Source organism: Lissotriton helveticus, chromosome 12 (assembly GCF_964261635.1).
Source record: "Lissotriton helveticus chromosome 12, aLisHel1.1, whole genome shotgun sequence".
In the NCBI taxonomy this organism is placed as follows: domain Eukaryota; kingdom Metazoa; phylum Chordata; class Amphibia; order Caudata; family Salamandridae; genus Lissotriton; species Lissotriton helveticus.
Genome location: NC_136073.1, coordinates 842583856 through 842604924, shown reverse-complemented (window position 1 = coordinate 842604924; position 21069 = coordinate 842583856). Strand labels below are relative to the sequence as shown.

The 21069-nt window shown below is 44.4% G+C and overlaps 1 protein-coding gene across 3 annotated transcripts in view; it reads left to right on the top strand.

The window, feature by feature from the left end:
* LOC144798880 (phospholipid-transporting ATPase IK-like) overlaps positions 1 to 21069 on the top strand; it is a 694664-nt gene that overhangs the window by 661409 nt on the left and 12186 nt on the right. For all 3 annotated transcript variants that reach the window (XM_078669975.1, XM_078669973.1, XM_078669972.1), the window contains 2 exons: positions 3671 to 3910; positions 17690 to 17819. In XM_078669975.1, coding sequence (XP_078526101.1) covers positions 3671 to 3910; positions 17690 to 17819 — 370 coding nt within the window. The remainder of the gene's footprint in view (positions 1 to 3670; positions 3911 to 17689; positions 17820 to 21069) is intronic.

The following is a 21069-nucleotide window of genomic DNA, read 5'->3' as shown; positions in this document are numbered from 1 at the left end:
ACTACGATTAAGGGGTAGTGAAGTATAAGATGAAAGCAGCATCGATCAGGTACGACCTTCTGTCAGCAATCCAAATCAGAATGTCAATGGAGACAATCATGCGCATGAATGCATGGTTACACCTATTTCCGAGTTAGTGGAACTCTCCCAGGAAGCTGTTGACAACTTTTTCGAAAGCCTAAATGATATGATGTTCTCACCAGAGCAGAAATAGAGACTTTTGAACAAACTCGTACCCGGCGTTCCCTGAATTTGGCCTTCGACTTTGATAATAAAGTCACATGAACAATTTTCCCTCCAGTTCACGGACAGCAATTTTTCAGCAGCCCCAAAATATTTTTGCATATTTTTCGGGACACTATCTTCTGCTTAAAGTAAGAACTATTCTTAGAGAACTAAGATTTCTAAACTTAGATAGCTTATAGACTTTAGCTGCCCGCTGGCATGTTCATGAATATTTTATTCTGTGATGAAATGGTCTCGAACTTTTTTTCTGTATTAAGAGCCATTTCATGTGTAAATTCTTATATACCGAATAGCAATAATGTATACAAATGCGTAATTAATTTAGCATTATTCTACAGCTTGAGTGCATACAATACATATGACTGCAATTTTTTCCGTATATTTGTAAATTTCAGAATGCATTTATGTATTTTGGGGTGGTAAGGTATACACACTACTCTATAGTATGTTGTACTATGTTTTACTATGCATAGATTAGTAAATATGACCATAGTTATCGTGGAGTGGGTGTGATGTATTCCTATAGGTTCTGAATCGATCCCTCTATTCCTGACCCTATTCTGGTTAGCAAACTAACAAGTTAACTAGCAGTCAGCCCATGAGGCAGCAAACCCCCATGATGCAGATACCGTTATCTGACGAAGCCACACTACGGCACAGGAACGTGTTATCTGATTAGGTCATAACGCTTGCGATCTAATTAGACAAGCGATATTCCTCCAGCCCCTGATTTGGCATACGGAGTTCTCATAACAAATCAAACCTATGACAACCTGGGAAAAACCCTGCGGCCATTGTTTTGATTTCACCGAGAACTTCAGCAAAAGAATGTGCTAACGACCTGGTCGTATGACATCCTTATTGACGTATCTATGTCCATCCTTACGTCAATCTCGGCACCTTAAAGGTATAAATATTACCAATATTGCCCTATGCAAACACACGCTGTGGTGACGAGATCGGAGCAGCCAGACTTGCCGAAGCCCAGAGCAGAGCAGACCCCGCTGGCGCAGCCCCGCCTTCCTGACGCGTTGAGAACGAGACGCGCTGCTTTCTCCTGCCGAGAAATCCAGCCCTGGCGCTTCCGGGTAGCCCTCGCAGGCAGCCTGGAATATCGAGACCAGAGACGAGAGATACCATCCCTCATTCATCCTTAATTCCAGGTACAGAACTGAATAACCCCTCGCAGAGAATTCTTTAGTCAGTCACTTGGCAAAAACAAACTTAACTTAAACTGTAACTTTCTATTCCCGCCCACGTATTAGGCTTAGGTCAGGTACACGGGGTAGGCGTAGTTAGAAACACCAGTTGAGTACGATTAGTCAAATGTATATGTGTATGTAATATATTTTATTCATTTTAAACCTTCATATGGCTTAGAAACCATATCAATGTTTTTACAGTATTATTTTATACTTCTGCTTTTAATGTATGCACTTTACTTAACCATAAGTATTGCAATAATATCGATCCATTTCTCTTGTACGAGAAAAGAGACTGATCAATAAATAACATCTTTTATTGAACACGCCCGTCTCTTCCTTTTCTCTACAATCTGATGAGACTAAGAATGCACGTACTGACTGAGTAAAATAAATTGCCTTTTGTTCACACGACTCTCGAGATACACTCTTGATTAGGGGAAGGCAAAGTTGTCATGTTCTATGGTTGTCAGAAACTAAATCCCTTCTTGTCTAATCAGGGAAGTTAATTCCTTCCTGAACTTTCGAGAAGGTTTCTAGTGAACTCTGAGCTAGCTGGCAAACCCAAAACTTTAAGTCTAATATCGACAGTAGTAGACCTAGTTAACGTCTGGTCTAGGCCTTTACTATTGAAGGTATTATTCCAATGCGCAGAGCCTATTGGGATAATAGGAACTACACTACAGTGCCTCCTGGTCACCTCCGGGTAGTTTGGACTCTGTCCCAACTGCTTCCAGGTTCTTCTCATCTGGAATATTTGTCCTGTTTCCACCGGCCTGGTCTACAAGACTCTGTAGCTGTTGTTCTTCCATGAACCTCCATTGGCGTCTATGGAGGTTTCTGACGCCACTTCACCCCATGCACCTGGGCTCCCTGGTGCAGCTATCCTTGATCCAAGGGGTTCCTTCAGGGTTCTTTGGGAAGGTTCCTAGAAATCTAAACTTCGAACCGCAACTTACCCTGTGTTATCATATGGATGTTTGACCCGGTGTAACCACTCTGCACACGGGTGCCTTGGGGTTCCTGGCTATTCACCTTGGGTAGTTCCTTGCTTCCCCTGGGGACCTCTAACCTTGGGTACTAGTCCACGTTTGGTAACCATTTCACATTCCACTAATGTAGTATATGGTTTAGGGAATATGGAAGTCATGACACTTACATCTGGTACATAAAGTTAAGAAGGTGGCTCGAATAACATATTTACTTTCGGTAATGTCGGCAACTTGCCCTCCCACCAGACCCTCAGAAGCAAGCAGAACTCTGTTAAGGAGGAAAGGTGGTGCAAGAACTCAATACTTTGATGCCATCAGCTGTCTAAGGTTATGTGATGTCACTTCCACTACACAAGCAGGGCACGGATCAGATATTTCCAGTAAAGGACAGTAGAGAGGGAAAGTGGACTGACTAGTGAGCTCCCATCTGCAAATAGCTTTATTTGCTGTAAAGCCAGAAGACATACGGGTGCAGAAAGCCTTCTGGCATGTTCAGACAGCGCGCTCTCCAGTAGACTGGTGAATAGGCTGACTACTTCCTCCAGATCTTTAAGGACACTGTCTCCTGTCCTTCAATGTATTTGACAAACGAAGGCACTCTTGATATTGCCGTTTTGCTTTGGTTCCTCTGAACTAATTAGACTAACACACCTGGAAACAATGTTTAGTAGGTGAAAGGTTCAAGACTAGAGAAGTGTTGGCTTTGATGTAGAGTGAAGTGCTTCTACTAATGAAGAACAGACTACATACTGTATGTTTCCAGGGCTCCAGGGGCAGGTGGCTGACACTGCCAAAGGGTCTGCCCATCCCGGCATTGTCCTGTTCTTATAATTTAAAGAGCTGCTCTCCTGAGTCAAGAGCATTTGAAACACAAGTAATGTAATTTTTAGTGAAATCAGGTAGGTTGTTTAAATATTTCTCAAGACATTGATAACTTTGACCACGCTTCCGAAGGAAGCTGTTGGTATTTGAAGATTTGATTTGTGCTGATGGAGTGGACGACCGTTTGCTAAAGTCACGTGACTCTGTTTGGCCTATTGCAGTCCTTCCTCTCTATAGCTACATGTTTTAAATGGTGCTGTTCATTCATTGGTCCTTGCTGTGGGATTATGGTGATAGAGTAATGAGTAGTTTGAGAGAGAAAGATCGTGGTAGCCCACTTGTTTTCTTGTGTCACTATCCTAGCACATCTGACTCTGCCTGTCTCCTTTGCTTTCATTGGCTCCTCAGGATGTGGGAGCCAAGACCAGCCTTCGGTTGCCAGAACTCTACCGTGTTGGCCAGACAGAGTCCCTCTTCAACTACTCGCTCTTCCTGCGCTCCGTCCTGTACGGCGCCTTCACGTCTTTCGTGACCTTTTTCATCCCTTTTGCGGCCTTCTGGGACACGGCGGGACCAGATGGGATTTGTGACTTCCAGGCCTTCTCTGCGACCATCTGCACAGCGGCGGTGTTTGCACTTACGATTGAGGTGAGAGTACATCGAGGTAATGGGAGTAAGAACCTCATCTAATGACATTCTACCTCAAGTGGTCAAAGGGGAAAAAAGTAGCCCAGCTGTGATCCTGAATGCAAATGTGAGTGAGGCATTGAAGCTCAGCAAGATCAGACCAAATAACCTATTACTATGTATATGACATTTCACCTGCAGGTAACTGCTCATAAACTATTTGGGTTGCGCACTTACCTGAGAGATAAACATGCTTCTATGTGATTTCTGAAGTGATTTGTGTTCTACACCCTTGTGCTGCTTACCCATGTCCCCTCCTGAGGAACTGCTATATAGAACAAGGGAAACCCAAAGTAGCAATAGGTTTGGGACCTTGAGGGTATACAATATTTCATGAGACAGTGGTCCCAAACATCAATTGAGATTTAAAAACAACGATAAATATAGACCAAAGGTGAAATCTATAATCAAAGTCCAGCCGGACAGATTTAATAATCAGTACAATCAGATGTGGCAAAATATTAAACAATTTCCAAGTGGGACACAAGCCTGTGTCCAACTACCACATACATACTAACATAGAGAAGCACAAACAATTACAAGGCAAGACAAAGTCTGTGAATTGATCAAAATTAAAACAGACAGTTATTACTTGAGTACACTTTCTGTGATTTCACAATAAAAAGGTGTTTCAATCATCAAGTGTAAGCTGTCGACGACGTTTCGATCCTTTATAAATGCAGGACCATCATCAGGACATATCAATACATGCCTTTACTCCAATAATGTTAGATTCTTCTATTGGTATTTAAAACGGTAAGCTGCCAGATTGAATCAATAGTGAGTTCCGAAAGATTAAAACAGGATTGTCGGCACTTAAGGTTACTTTCGATGTGCACTCCGATGAACAAGTGTAAGCATGCCCAATTGGGGGGTCGTGGAAACAAATGTAGGCAACGCCCAAACAATCGCTCAGAATAGTATTCGGTCAGTCCCGGAATGATAATGTGAGAAGCCCGTAATAGGGGGTCCAATACCAAAATAAGGTATGTGATCGAGAAATTACTCGACGATTAATTTCTCGATCACATACCTTATTTTGGTATTGGACCCCCTATTACGGGCTTCTCACATTATCATTCCGGGACTGACCGAATACTATTCTGAGCGATTGTTTGGGCGTTGCCTACATTAGTTTCCACAACCCCCCAATTGGGCATGCTTACACTTGTTCATCGGAGTGCACATCGAAAGTAACCTTAAGTGCAGACAATCCTGTTTTAATCTTTTGGAACTCCTGCATTTATAAAGGATCGAAATGTCGTCGACAGCTTACACTTGATGATTGAAACACCTTTTTATTGTGAAATCACAGAAAGTGTACTCAAGTAATAACTGTCTGTTTTAATTTTGATCAATTCACAGACTTTGCCTTGCCTTGTAATTGTTTGTGCTTCTCTATGTTAGTATGTATGTGGTAGTTGGACACAGGCTTGTGTCCCACTTGGAAATTGTTTAATATTTTGCCACATCTGATTGTACTGATTATTAAATCTGTCCGGCTGGACTTTGATTATAGATTTCAACTTTGGTCTATATTTATCGTTGTTTTCAAATCTCAATTGATGTTTGGGACCACACCCTCCTGAGGAACATCAGCCAGTGAACATCTGGAACACAGGAGTAGGTGTATCTCTGAGATGCACCAACCTCTGCCAGTGCGTCTGTGAGCTTCATAACTTGTGTCAAACAACAAGGATCCCCTGCTACTAATATGGATTCCTAGGGCATGGAAATAACATCATTTATAAAACAACCCCATGGCAACTAATGGTCTGAAATAGGTTAGCGACCTAACTACCGGGCATGATAATGTTAAGGAGCCAGTGTACACAGTAAGTCATTAAAAATTCATTTATTCAATACAAAATTCTTTAAAATCACTCTGGTCATCAAAATCTTGTTATGCAATTGAGACAGTATTACAACATAAATCACAAAAGAAGTATACTAGGTATAATAAGTAGACATTAACTTATTAACAACAAGCATTTGCAATGCAATAGGTCTCGCATTAGGAAAGTTTGAGCTATTGGTATTGTAAATGACAATTTTTTTATTTATGTGTTAGGTTTGAAAATAGTGAAATTAATAGCTTTTTCATTTACAGTGTCAATAGTTACACCTTTCGCAAATGTGACACCTATAGCATTTGTAATGCAATATGTGTTGTATTTACGTGACTTAGATGTATTGATATTACAAATAACAATGGCTTTTATTTTTTGTAATAATTAATACTTAAATGAAAGTTATTGTAATTTATAATGGCAATAGCATAAACTTTTATAAATAACTTTTGTGAAGATTATGTTCAGTGTATTTCATTGTGACGTAAATCCAAGAACAGAAGTGAAATATTAACATCTTTTTGTCACATTTGAAATAAAGCTTGAAACATTGAGAGAACATATTTGAACCAGTTGTTGTTGAACTGTTGCACAGAATGGAGAATATCAAAACATATGTGCGTGCAGTGCGTATGAGATGTGCACTCTTACAGAAGGGTTCTTCCCGTTCTGTCTGCAGGACGATCTTAGCCCGTGGGTCGGAGTCTGGTTGCACCTGTTCGGTGCTAGTTTAAATTGCACTGCTGCTGTTTGTGCATTGGCTGTTCTGTGCTCTTAATATACGTGCTATGCCTCACAGCGAAGCTTGGAGTGTGTGGTTGGGGAATGAATGACTATTTTCAAAACACAACATTTACCCTGAGGGGCAGGACAAATGACTGCATTTACCAGCATGGACGGGGGAGATACAGTTTAAGCAGCTACTGTGCAACTGCACCTATTTTGAGGCGGGCAGTGTCTTTAGTTCTGCACATCTTTCCAAGGCTTTATGTCGGCGAACACTTACTTATACTGGGCTGCAACGTTTGGGGCAGCGCTGTGTACTTCGAGGCACTTGCGCCTAGTTGGCAGTGTCTGGGGTGGTACGGTGCAGGCGGCAGTGTCAGTGGCGCTGGTGCATCACAGACTAACCACAAGGACAAGGGAAGGGCAGACATGGTCCATCAGCTCAGCAACCAGCGTTGTAATCCATCCAATTCCACTTCTACAAACTGTGTGATCGTGGACACCTCCGTTCAACTTTGTGCTTCTCTTCGAACATCTTCCTATCGCGGGAGCGCTTACAAACAGGCCTCATCCAGCATTAACAGTTGCCTAAAGCTTAGATGAGCACAGAAACATAAACGGAAGTCCTGCAAACACTGGAGATGGCCTATAGTGCGCTGTGAAGTATGTCCTCACACCTGCTGAGTGTGAGCCGGAGTCTCTCGAGTGAAGCCACGTGCATGAGTCGCCAGCCTTCAGGACATAAATCCTCGCACACAGACCGCGCATAGGTGCCACCAGTTTATTGCGGCGAGAAGTGAGTGCGAACAGGGCCAGTTCCAGCATCACTTCACCCCTGGGCCTGCGCCGGGACTCGTGAACGCGCACACCCGGTGCCAAGAGCGCGCCTCAGTGCAGCGCCGGCCCTGCTGGTAATACAGAGCTCCGAGCGGGGTCTCCAGCTTCTCTGCAAAAACAGTCAATTACTGAGGGTCCCAGACTGGGGTAGCGCCTAGAATCAGCCTGAGCGTGCTGGGCGCTAGGCTGCGATGCGAGCACCGGTGCCACAATAACACCCCGAGCTTCGCTTTAAAAGGCTGTCAGTCATCGTGAGGAGTGCTAAGCCGGGTTTACTCCACAGCTGCCGAGGCGCAGCTGGACGATGGGGGGATGGGGAGCGGGTTGGGAGCTGGGAGGGGGGGCAGACATCCCCTATGAGGCATGTAAAGTGACTTTAGATTCTGTCAACATACGTGCCTGCACCTACAACTCTGAAGCCACGCCCCCCTGCTGGCTGGTCACGAATACGAAATGTTTTATCTCTTTACTGCGTTCTGTCAGTCTTTTAAAATTGAGGTGAATGGGGTGCAGCAGCCCCAGCCCCGGCCGACACCCCCATTACTGAGACTTAGCGCGTTTTCTGCATTCTCCTATAGGTTTGGGATCCTGTTTACAGCGCCTTGAGGGCTCCGAAGCACAGCTAGACAAACACAGGATCTAACCAAAACAAGCCAACTTTTTGGGTCAACAGTAAATACCAAAATACAAATCAAGCATCAATGAGTGTAGACTTCGCATTCGCCAGCAGGGGGCAGTGTATACTATTAACCGTGCACAAACACGTACATATATACAGCGCACACCGTCCTCTCTCAAAGCACATTACCACTCCAACAACGATTACATCACAAGGGTAAACAAATCAATATATTTAATAACATCAAAACAATACCCGAACTCTGACATGTTTTGGGGACTGAAGAGGAGGTAAGCAGTAGCTATCGGACACAAGAGGGTCAGGGCACCCCTGACTCCTCCCCCCCACACACCCCAAGAGGTTAGCAAGGTGCGTCTTCGGAGAAGTGACCACCGACTTCCTACAGGGTGCGCCGGGCCCCCAGGGGACTCTGTCAGCCACAGTTGACTCCCTCCACAATCCTAGCTTCTTCCTCGGAGTAAAATTGATTGGGGCAAAATATGTCCAAATGTGGAACAAGTGGGCTGCAGTGTTGCATCACATGTTGAACAATGGCCATCAGTAATATATTCAAATTATGAACCACACAGCTCAACATTTCCATCTGATATTTCAAAAGTAGACCCGTAGTTTATCAAAATAAAACTATGCCTTTAAATGTCTGCAGTCTGCAGGCCTCCGCGCCACTCCCTGTGATCCTGCCTGGAGACTGGCTGCCGTCCAGCGCCACGAGGCGGCCATGGAATCTTTTTGGGCTCGTCATGAATCCCCGAGGGTAAAGCTCCCTCCAATTACTGTATCTCTGTCGTCAAATGTGAAAACATTTCTACAGCTCGCGCTTTCCTCCTTTTCCATTTGCAAAGGGTTTTGAGATTCTTATAACATTTATTGCCACTTTTACGGCGCTGTGCTGCCTGTAAGGCATCAGGGCGCTTAAAAAAGCACAAGAGTTTGGTTATTATTATTGCAGTGATTCCACTCGGGAATCCGGTTCTTGAGTGATTTCATATAATGTATATTTTGAATCGGACGGCCCGCCACCAGAGAGAGTCACTCACCTGACCGGCTCAAAAATGCTTTGTCACGCAGCGCCTCGTCCTAAATTATTTGTGTCCCCAAATAAATTATCACCGCCGACGGGCCCGGGATTCCCGAGGAAACGCTGTGCCCGCCTCCCTGCTCGGGGCCGCGCTGCCATTGGCGGACCCCTGAGGCAGGAAGCCAGGCAACGGGAGAGAAGACGTGGGCCGGGCCAGAAGAAAGAAGGAAGTCCCGCCTGCTGCTGGCCTATGATTGGCTGCCCGCCGGGATGGAGCAAAGAAGCCGAGTCCTCCCGCGGCCCGGGGCTCCCGTGAGCTAGGGAGAGCCCCGGGGCCGCCCCAGAGAAGAGAAATCCTGCGTAGCCGGTGAGTGGGGTCCGGTGCTGGTGTGTGTGTGTCTATGTGTGCGATGGCGGCGGCGGCGGGGGGAGGGGGGTCTTTGTATGTGTGCGTGCGTGTGTGTAGGTGCGCTGGTGTGTGTGTGGGGGGTCTCTGTGTGTGCGTGTAGGTGCGCTAGTGTGTGTAGGTGCGGCGGCGACGGGGGGGGGTGTGTGTGTGCCTGTGTATGCGTGTGGCTGTGTATGCGTGTGGCTGTGATGTGCGCATGCGTGCGTGTGGGTGCGCGTGCACGCAGTGTAATCCAGCCGAAGAGAAGCGGGTGGCAGTTTCTTGTCCTTCATTCCCCCGAGTCAGCTAGCTATAAGTCTCCACCTGGACGCATCCTTCGGATGCGAATTCCAGGCTCGACCTAAAAATCACAAGAACAATGATATTGGTACAGTTTAAAAAAATACTTTTTCATCCAAGAATTGCACATGGAAATCAGGTGGCTGAGTGATGGTTTTATCCGTATACACCTGAGTCACGTGACCCAATGTACCTCTGAAACGCATCGCGCGGTATAAACAAGCAGTATACCACTGAGGCTCATAATCCAGTGTACTCCTGAGACACATAACGTGTGCCCCCCTCAATGTTTGACTCCGTGCACCCAAATTAGCACTTCACCTTGTCACCCCAGAGATGCTTGAGCCCTGCACAGTCAAAGGCTTATATGTGAGTGCACCTGAGCGCATGACCTCATGCATCCCAGGAGGCACATCACTCACAGCACCCTGAGGCGCATGACCCACTGCACCCCCGCCCCTATCAGACATTCACTGCACCCCTGAGAAGCGTTACCCAGTGCTCCTCAGAGCACATCACATAATGCACCCCAGAGACACGTGCTCCGGTGCAGCATAAGGCCCCGGCAATTATTCACTACACCCCTGAGAAGCATTACCTGATGCACCTCAGAGGCATATCACCCAATGCACCCCTGAGGCTCATGTCCCAGTGCACCCCAGGGCTGCATCAAATATCTGCTGTACCTTGGAAATATTTCCCAGAGCTCCCCTGAGATCTCACCCAGAGTTCCCCTGAAGTCTCACCCACAGTTCTCCTGAGGTCTCACCCAGAGGTCTCCTGAGGTATCACCCAGAGCTCCCCTTATGCACCCTACCCTGTGCCCATTGCTGCTCTCTTTATTTTGCCCTTCAGATGCATTCATCAGTGTGCCAAAAACTTCATCTGGATATATGCAAATTTCAGTCTGCCTGTGTTGATGCCTGCATGTGTGCTGGTCTTTATGCAAGGATACCTACATTCTTGTTGGTCTTTATGCATGGATGCCTCCATGTTTTCTGGTCTTTATGCTCTAATGCCTGTATGTTTGCTGGTCTTTATGAATGGATACCTGCATGCTAGCTCGTCTTTATGCCAGTGGTGGTTGGTGGCATAAGAAAATGGTGAGGTGCTGCATGAGCATACTTTACAAAAACATTTTACAAAGAAAAAAATAAAAGTTTAACTTACCTTAGCCTGCAGCACGTCCTCGATGTTCTCCAGTCCCCGGCTCCAGACTCTTCCAAGCGTGAGGTCCCACAGCCAACTCCCTTATCCATTCCAGACGCTGCTCTCATGCTGCTAACAATGTTAAGGAGCATGAGTGAAGCGTCTGGATTGGCTGGCGTCAGCTGGCTCAGCACACCTAAAGGCACTGGTGGCCTATGCCTACTGGCCACCCAGCTGTCTAAGACAGCTGGGTTGGAGAGGTTTGAATTGGGCATGTTGGGCTGGCCATAGCAAGATAGCCGGCCAAACCGACATGTGCACTTCAAACTGAAGTGGCCATTCCTCACTGCTGTCAATCAGCAGCAATATTACAGAGAGTAAAAAATAAAATGGTAATAAAATAATTTTATTACCATTTTATTTTTCACGCTTTCTGCACAGTAGTATGGGGGAGTCGACGTTTCTATAGAGAAACTGCTACTGCGTTATGCACTGAGGTCTGTATGTTTGTTGGTCTTTATGCATGGGTGACGGTATGTTTGCTGGTCTTTATGCATAGAAGTTTGCTGGTCTTTATGCATGGATCCCTGCATGTATGTTGATCTTTATGAATGGATGCCTGCACGTTTGCTAGTCTTCATGTATGGTTGCCTGCATGTTTGCTGGTTTTTATGCATGGATGCCTGCCTGTCTGCTGGTCTTTATGCATTGATGCCTGTATGTTTGTTGGTCTAAATGCATGGGTGCCTGTTTGTTTCTTGGTCTTTATGCATGAATGCCTGCATGTTTGCTGGTCTTTATGAATTGATGCCTGCATGTTTGCTTGTCTTTATGCACTGATGCCTAAATGTTTCCTGGTCTTTCTGTATGGGTGCCTGTATGTTTGCGGGTCTTTATGCATGGGTGTTTGCATGTTCGCTGGTCTTTATGCATGAGTGTTTGCATGTTTGCTGGTCTTTATATATGAATGTTTGTTAGTTTACTGGTCTTTATGCATGGATGCCTGTATGTTAGCTGGTCTTTATGTGTGGATGCTTGTATGTTTGCTAATCCTTAAGCAGAGATGCATGTATGTTTGCTGGTCTTTATGCGTGAATGCCAGCATGTATGCTTGCCTTCATCCGCTGATGTCTATATGTTTGCTGATTTTTATGCAAGGATGCTTGCATGCTTGCTGGTCTTTATGCACTGAGGCCTGTATGTTTGCTGGTCTTTATACATAAATGGATGCATGCTTGCTGGTTGTTATACACTGATGCCTGTATGTTTGCTGGTCTTTATGAATGGGTTCATGCATGCAAGCCGGTCTTTATGCCTTTGGCGGTTGGTGACATATGCAAATGGTGAGTCACTGCATAAGCATACAATAAAAAAGCATTTTATAAAGAAAAATAAAAGTTTACCTTACCTTAAACTGCAGCACGTCCTCCATGTTCTGCCGTCTCCAGCCCCTAACTCTAGACTCCTCCAAGCGCAAGGTCCCACAGCCAATTCCTTTATTCAATCCAGATGCTGCTCTCCTGCTGTTAACAATGTTAAACAGCTGAGTGAAGCATCTGGATTGGCTGGCACCAGCTGGCTCAGTGCTCTTAAAGGCAATGGAGGCCTGTGTCTGCTCTCTACCCAGCTGTCTAAGATAGCTGGGTTGGAGAGGTTTGAATTGGGCATGTCGGATGGCCATAGAAAGCTATCCGGCCAAATCGACATGCGCACTTAAAACTGAAGTGGCCACTCCTCACTGATGCCAATCAGCAGCAATGATGCACTAGCCCTGCCCTGCCCCGCCTTCAGACTCCGTTTGGCTGGCAGAGAGTAAATAATAAAATGGTAATACCATAATTTTATACCATTTTATTTTTCATGCTTTCTGCGCAGCAGTATGGTGGGGCAACGCTCCTATGAAGGAACCGCTGCTGCTTTATGCACTGATGCCTGTATGTTTGTTGTTCTTTATGCATGAATGCCTGTGTTTGCTGGTTTTCATGCATGAATACCTGTATGTTTGCTGGTCTTTATGCATGAATAACTATATGGTTGTTGGGCTTTAGTTGTATTAGTTGGTCTCTGTGCTTTCTTCATGTGCACCAGAAAGTTGTGTGCTGTTGGTGTGTACACCCTATACATCCTTTTTTTAGACTTGTTTTGAATTTATCTATAGTAAACACCTCTCTTTTTCATCTACCATAATGAAAGCTGAAAACAATGATGTGGCACTAACATCCTCTGAGTACCCTTACTATTTCCTTATCATTGTTATCTTACTAATTGAATTACGAATGCTCCCATATATCATGCTCTGAATTTTTACCTGCGTGGAAGTAGTGGTGGGGCTGGTGCATTCCCTTACTCGTCTCCATTCACCGCTCAGTGTTTCAAGGGACGTGTTCAAACATTCTGCAGTTTCACCATCCAGGCTCTGAGTGTAGAATACACACTGGTGTTGGTTTCACACGTTTACATAAAAATTTTGTTATTCACATTTTCTTCAGTATTGGACCTTTCATAGATTCACATGCTTGAATCATTCCCCATCGTTGAAGTGGGAGTCCCACAGTACCACAGTAAAGCAGAATGTATTAGTATCATTGGTTATAATGTCAATGTAAAGTCAGTTGAATAGCCTATGTCTTTTTTTAAAAGGACCACATTTGAACTATAACCAGTCAGGCAACAGCACCCTCTAGAAGACTCCCAACAGAGGCTGTTACCTTAGATTTTCTACTGCACATAGTGGAAGGGAGTCTCTCTGAGCTCTGCTTAGTTTTCTTCATCTCAACTATCTGGAAAGCATCAAAAAAGGACTCTTTAGATTCTGCAGATTTTCTGGGAAGAAGAGATAACATGTGGATGACTCACATGAAAAACGCATCTATTGCCTTCACCCTCAACATAAAGTAAAGGATTGCAAGATATGTCACACTTTTTAATCTAAAACACTGCAAGACAGAGAGGCTTTCATTATGGCTCCAGAAGGAAATAAATACCTCTTCAGGAGAGGAGAGTGGCACTTCTGCTAAGCCTCATAAAAGAGAAAGATCTCACAACCAGGGGACCTCTGAGGAGAACAGAAAGGCACAAAAGATTTCCCATCATGCGTCTTTGAAAGGCATTCAGAAAAAGGAAAAAACTCTAAAATTCTCTTCAAAAAGTGCTTCCTCCGAGCCTACTACTCCAACCACCAGGCCTTCCAGTTGCCCGCCCACCTCCTCAGAAATGTTGATGACAAGACCAAAGACCCACGTTAAGGCACCATCTACGAAAAATTCCCATCGACAATGCCATCATCGCAGACGATCGCTACAGCGATGCTTACCACTATCCCATCATATATGCCATTGACGGTGCTGACAATGATGACTCGGGCCATCAATGCGCACATCCCGTTGGCTAACACCTCCATGTTGATGACAGTTTCTATGCTGACTACACCGGCTACGAGCCTGCTGTTGACGCAGACACCACAGTCATCAAGGCTCTCGTCGGCGCCACCGTCCACGGGACTGACATCATGGAGTCCCTCGTCGGTGACGATGCAAGTTACAAAGACTATTTAAGGCCTCAGACACTTCCCCCAGCAAAGTGTCACCATTTCCTCCCATGTATGTTTTCAATAATGGAAAAGATGTGTGCGCAAAACTATGGGCTCATCCCTACATTTGGGCACTCCTTTGTTGTTCTTCATAGAAGACTCATAAAAGGTTGAATGTATTCAAGTTTTGATTTTTAATTTTTCTCATAATTTAAAGTTCAACATTTCATTGTAATATTGTTCTCATATCACCAGTTGAAATTCTTTTTAAATGTTTTTAACTCATGGTAGACTTATGTCATTGAACGTCGCTCCAATGCATTTCGGGCCAACGCCCTTTCTCAAGGAGCTCTGTAAACAGAAATACATACATTGTAGCCCTTCATTTCAACACAATTCATTGTTACAGTACCAAACCAAAACAGTCTAATTCATGCTATTAAATGTAAACCAGTTCGTGCAAGCGCGAGGCGTGTGGGTTGTGCACGTGTGATTTAGGTGATAATTATCTACGGAACCGCATCGTGTAGTTTGTGAGGAAAAAAAGGTTTACACTCACGTGAGCGGGTGTAGCGTGGCTTTATATCACTGCGGAGAGAATCGAGATAGCACTGGTTAAGGTGTGTATCTCAAGCGAGGATTGTTATTAGCATGCCGATCGGTTTGGCTTAAACTTACTTGGAGTTTTAAGCTTTCTCGAGTTGCTGCAGAGCTCGGCAGTCCGGGCTCGCGTGTGGTCGGTCCTCGCAGGGAATCTCAGTCGTTCAAACACGGTAGTGTTATAAACGTAATGGGATTGGTTAATCTTGCAGTCATCTGAGACTAAAAATAAACGACGGGCTGTGCGGTATAGTTCCAATAGGAGTGTGGGGGCCATCTTGGAAGTGTGTAGTGGTGTGTGTGGTTCAATAGCATAAATACAATGGTCATAATCACGTTGTTATAACAGGTGGCACAAAATTATAATACATTAGGATAACACCAAATAGGCGGTTACAGAAAACAACTAAGTTCAATTTGTTCATTAAGCCCAAATGGCTTGAGGCTTTGAAGACGATATATCCAGCCTGTTTCTCGCTGCAGCAGAGTCTTATTATTGTCCTTGCCTTCTTTTTTGTCGATAATCTCCAATACCAAGAATTTAAGTTGAGCAATACTGTGTTTTTGTTCAATGAAGTACATTGCAATGCTCGATTTTTCATTTTTGGTCCGAATGTTTGATTTGTGTTCATTTAAGCGCACTTTGATTTTTCTTTCCGTTTTTCCGATGTAGATTTTCCCGCATGGGCATTTTAACAGGTAGATTAAATTCGATGAGTCGCAAGTGGCACTGACGTTTAGTTTGATGTTGTTCCCTGTCATAGCGTGACATATAGAGTTACCTTTGATCACATTATTGCAACTGTTGCAGTTAAGACATGGGCGAGTTCCTTTGGCATGTACTCTGACATTGGGTTCTTTGGATAAGATTTCTCTTAGGTTGAGATTTCTGGTGTAGGCGAATATTGGTGGTGATTTAAACATATCCATAAATTCAGGTTCTGATGCCAAAATGCGGCAGTGGTTCAGTATGATTTTTTTAAATGCCTTGCTTTGTGTAGAGTATGGACACTAATACCATCCTGTTATCTTCAGGTTTGATGACTCTGGTTAACGCCTTGTCTCTTGATATCTTAGATACTCTCTCTTCAGCATCTTTGATGATTTCTATCGGATATCCTCTTTCAAGGAATCTGTATCCCATTTCCTTCATTCGTTTTTCACACTCTGTTGTTTGTGATGTTATGCGTTTCACGCGTAGCATTTGTGAATAGGGTAAGTGGCGTTTCAATGAACCTTGGTGGAAGCTTGAATAATGCAACGTGTTGTTGCGATCTGTTTCTTTACGAAATAGGTCAGTGTCAAATCCTGTTTTGGTCTTATTGATACATACATCCAAAAAAGTGATAGTGTTCTCGTTAATATGCCATGTTAATTGTATTCTATTGTCTTTAGTGTTAAGTTCTGTTAGTGCTTGTTCCAAGCTTTCACTTGTGTCTTTCCAGGTGAAAAACAAATCGTCAATATATCTGACGAATAACTTTAGATTATTTTTCCAAGTGTGGTTGTCAAGAATGTTGGTAGTTTCAAAGTCTTGCATGTAAATGTTTGCATACGTGGGCGCTGCGCAATTGCCCATCGACATTCCCGATAGCTGACCAAAACAGGATTTGACACTGACCTATTTCGTAAAGAAACAGATCGCAACAACACGTTGCGATTCCCTCCTGAAGGTGAGGAATGGGAGACGTTCTTGATTGTAGTTGAGGCTAAGACGGATGAACGCCCACAATGAACCCTCAGACAACGAAAACTCTCACCTGTGTAACATGGATAACACCCGGTAAATCATGATATTACCCTTTCTCGCGATTAATGCTGCTTCACCTCTGCATCATGCCCACATACCCCTCTGCACAATTCTCCCACAGCACATGACCACTGGCTACTGCAGATCTCCCCCCCCACCCTCCCCCCTCCCCCCGGTATATCATTTGTCAGCCACTCCCTTACTCGTGTTGTGGCGGGTATTCATTGCACCTACCCATCTGTACCCACTGGGTAACGACAATTTTTCAGGTCTGACCACAGCACTGTCCCCTGCGGCTGCTGAAGCAGGTGGATTTGCGATCCCTTGGGTCTCCTTTTGCAAGCTTCATGGACCGTGGAGCACTCCCACTTTTGAATTGTTGTTTCCCTCTCCACCCCCCCCACCCAATTCTTCCCAGTAGATGGTGAGACAGTTATGCAGTTACAAACTTTACATATTGATTATGATTGCTAAATTGCAAGATGTACGGGGAACATCGTTTACAACGCGGTGTTTACACCGCACTACCTTAACAATACTGCCATTACAACGCAAGTCGTTACTACGACTTGAGCTGGTTGGCGCTGTTGGTTAAGGAATATTGTAATTTTATATTCCAACACCTTCCCTACTGTTACGTGGACTGGTGTTGGAATATAAAATTATAATATTCCACAATCCGCGCCCTCCAACGCAAGTCTTTGTAACGACTTGCGTTGTTATGGCAGCGTTGTCAAGTTCCGCGATCTAAAAGATCGCGTTGTACTGACATACATCCAGATGTACATCTCGTTAATCCCCCATATGTGTAAATGCCACATTGTGAGCTCCACCGCTGATTGTCGACCACTGTACTGTGCTGTACTGTACTGTGCCTATATAAAAAAGAACAGTGGAATATGTTTGGATTTTGAGTACATTTAAATGCCAATATCCCCTGGGTGTTCCCACAGGTCTCCATGGATATCTCCCAGTGGAATCTTCACTCAACCCTGTCTGTCCTCATCTCTATTGGATTCTTTTTCCTGTTCTCATTTCTGACTCAGCTTCCTTCAGCAGATCCAGTTATGTTCGCATATGAAGGTAAGAATGAATGGCATACAGTCAAACCCAAAAATGTCTTGGCAAGTATTGAATTTCTGATTTGTCCCGAAAAAGAGTGGATCTTTTATTCCCCTTTTCCTATCCCACCTGAGACCTCCCTAGTCGCCTTAGGTCTGAGCGTCACCCACCCTGTGTTGGTGCCCATTGTGTCACCTGGGCGGTGAGGCCAGTTTAATCCATTCCCACTCAAGTGGAGGGATGCCCTTGGCTAGCCCTGAATGTGTGGAGATCTGCATTCAAGCCCTTCCAGAGTGTTAACCCTCCACTCATCAAACTCATCTAACATATTATACTGTACTGTATAATTTGTTATGCATGGTTAATCGAGCAGGGTTATGAAGTGGCCTACTTGTTAAGACTTGGTGTCTTGGGTGAGGTTCGCAGTAGAGCTCCAATGTTTTGGTGCAACCTATAGCTGGGCTTATACATGGAGTGATTCAAAGAGGTGTGAGAGATACAGTTGCATTTCCCTTTCAGGGGATACTCATCAATAGTCATAACTACTGAATAGAAACGCTGCCGCTCAGTGACCCTGGGCATGTACAAAAATGCATATATATTAATGTATGTTTTACCCAAGTCTAGGGTGCACTACCGGCAGACATGCATACATACATATATATATATCACCACACAATGAATATTACTTCTTGAAGCCCCAATCTGAGGAATATCAGTGTTTTATTTGGTCAGACGCGCAGCATTTCTTTCTCTGGCGCGTTTCTGCTGTTCGATCAGCCTTGAGCTGAGTAATAGTGCAGAGTGATGTAGGCCTTAAATCGCATTAAACACGTGACCTTCTTCTCTGAAAATACAACTCCCACATTGCACCTGAAACGTAAATACATTCTGTGTAAGGACACTATCACTTTTTTGTTTTGCTTAATAGCATTCAAAACATCACGTTATCGTGTAGTCCAAGTGCACATAATGTTCAATTATAAAAAGTCACGCGTTCGAGGGAGGCTTCATTTTGTATTTGCGTTCTTGCTCGATATCATGCTGCTGGACTCACATCTGTATTATAATGGTCAAAAACTAGTTCTCAAAATGGCAAAAGGAAACACTTCTCCTGCTCCCTTTCTCGCCTCAGTGCTGCTTTTGCCAGTCTTAATCACAGTGACGCAAAAAAGAGGCAAGCGGGACATGCTCCCCAAATAGATCCAAACAAACATCTCCTTTTTCTGGGAGCCCCCATCCCTGCAGGGCAGCTTCATCAAGACAGGTAAGGAGTATCCTGTCATTCAAATCACCATACAACGAAGATTGCATCTTGAAGCCCCAATCTGAGGAATATTGGTAATTTATTTTATCAGACTTGCAGCATTTCTTTCTCCGACGCGTTTCGGCTGTATGATCAGCCTTGTTCACAGTTGAGTCGAGTAATAGTGCAGAGTGATGTAGGCCTTAAATCCCAATAAAAACGTGACCTTCTTCGCAGAAAATACAACTCCCACGTTGCACCTGAAACGTAAATACCTTCTGTGTAAGGACACTATCACTTTTTGTTCTGCTTAATAGCATTCAAAACCTTGCGTTATCATGTAGTCCAAGTGCCCATAATGTTCAATTGGCCTTTCGTCAGCTTGCTGGAACTGCTGTCCTCAGACGCCAGGGTTGGCTAAAAGCTACTATGTTCCGCCCTGAGGTGCAAAGCAAAATTTTGGACATGCCATTTGATGGTAAAACACTCTTTGGCAAACCTATTAATGACGCTTTGCAAACCATCAAAACAGACATGGACACAGCTAAGACTCTGGGAACGCTCCAATATAGAAAGACCCCCTTTCATGGAGTACGTAGCAGAGAATCCTATTCTTTTCAAGTAGGTTGCCAGAGTTACTATCCTCAAATTTACACCTCTTTCCAACCTTCCTACCAACAGCAACAGCAATATCGAGCGCACCATAAGCTGCCTATTCCAGTTAACCTAGGCGGAAGCAACAAGTTCAACCCAGGGATTCTGACCATAAGCAGTGACGACACCTCTCCGCCTCCCTCTCTTCCATTGTCTGTTTACTGATGAAAATTCCCCTTTTTCATTGCCTACATCAATGGCAAAAAAATAACATCAGGCAAATGGGTCCTGAATTTATTAAAGTATTGCCATACCCTAAAGTTTACCTCAACGCCACCTCATCATCTGCCTCAGAAATCAATACCATTCCATCTTCAATTGCTAAAGAAGGACCCTTTACTAATGCTTCGAAAAGGAGCAAAAGAATGTGTTCCAGGCTCTCAGAGAGGAAAAGGCTTCTACTCCAGCTTTTTCCTGATAAAGAAGAAAAAGTTGGGGAATGAGGTCCCATTCTAGACCTCAGAAAACTCAACAAATACCTGCTGAAGAAATCCTTTCGCATGGCTACTCTCCAGGAGATATTACAGCTTCTGAACCATTCAGATTTTTTAGCAAGCCCAGATTTGGAAGGATCATATTTCCATATCCCTATCCTACCCAAACATCAGAAATGTCTTACCTTTCCCGGTGGCAGGCGTGTATTATCAGTTCAAGGGACTTCCCTTCGGCCTTCGTTCATCTCCCTGGGTTTTCACCAAGTGCCTAGCTCCCGTGGCAGCATACCTAAGATTGAAAGGCCTACAGATCTTCCCATACCTCGATGATTGGTTGGTAAAAGCTCCTTCTCTTCCTCAAGCTTCAGAAGACATCTCATTCTGCCTACAACTCTTCCGCTCTCTAGGGCTGGCAGTCAATCTTCAAAAATCTATTCTAGCTCCTTCTCATCGGTTAACGTTTCTTGGAGCAACACTGGACTCCCTCCAAAACAAGGCATTCTTATCAACAGAGAGAAGGAATGCCATTCTGTCTCTGGCTCATGATCTCTACAGAAGAAAGTTCATTTTTGTCCATCTCCTCAAATCCTTCCTTGGCTTGAAGTATCATTTGACAACATAATTGGTATAACTCTGATCATGAGATGCACTTCTTTGGTGGCAATCTCCCAGCAATCTCTCTCTGGGACTGTCATTCCTTTCTCCTCTTCCAGAGTTTGTTCTGACCACAGATGCATCTTTGGAAGGCTGGGGAGCGCATCTGCAAGACCTCCAAATAAGCAGCAAATGGAGTCTCTCTCTCTCTCTCTCTCTCCAAAATGCATATCAATTTTCTGGAACTACGGGCGATTTTCCTAGCCCTACAGTCATTCCTCCCAAGAATAAATGCATCCTCAGTCCTCATACGCGCAGACAATACCACCTGCATGCATTATCT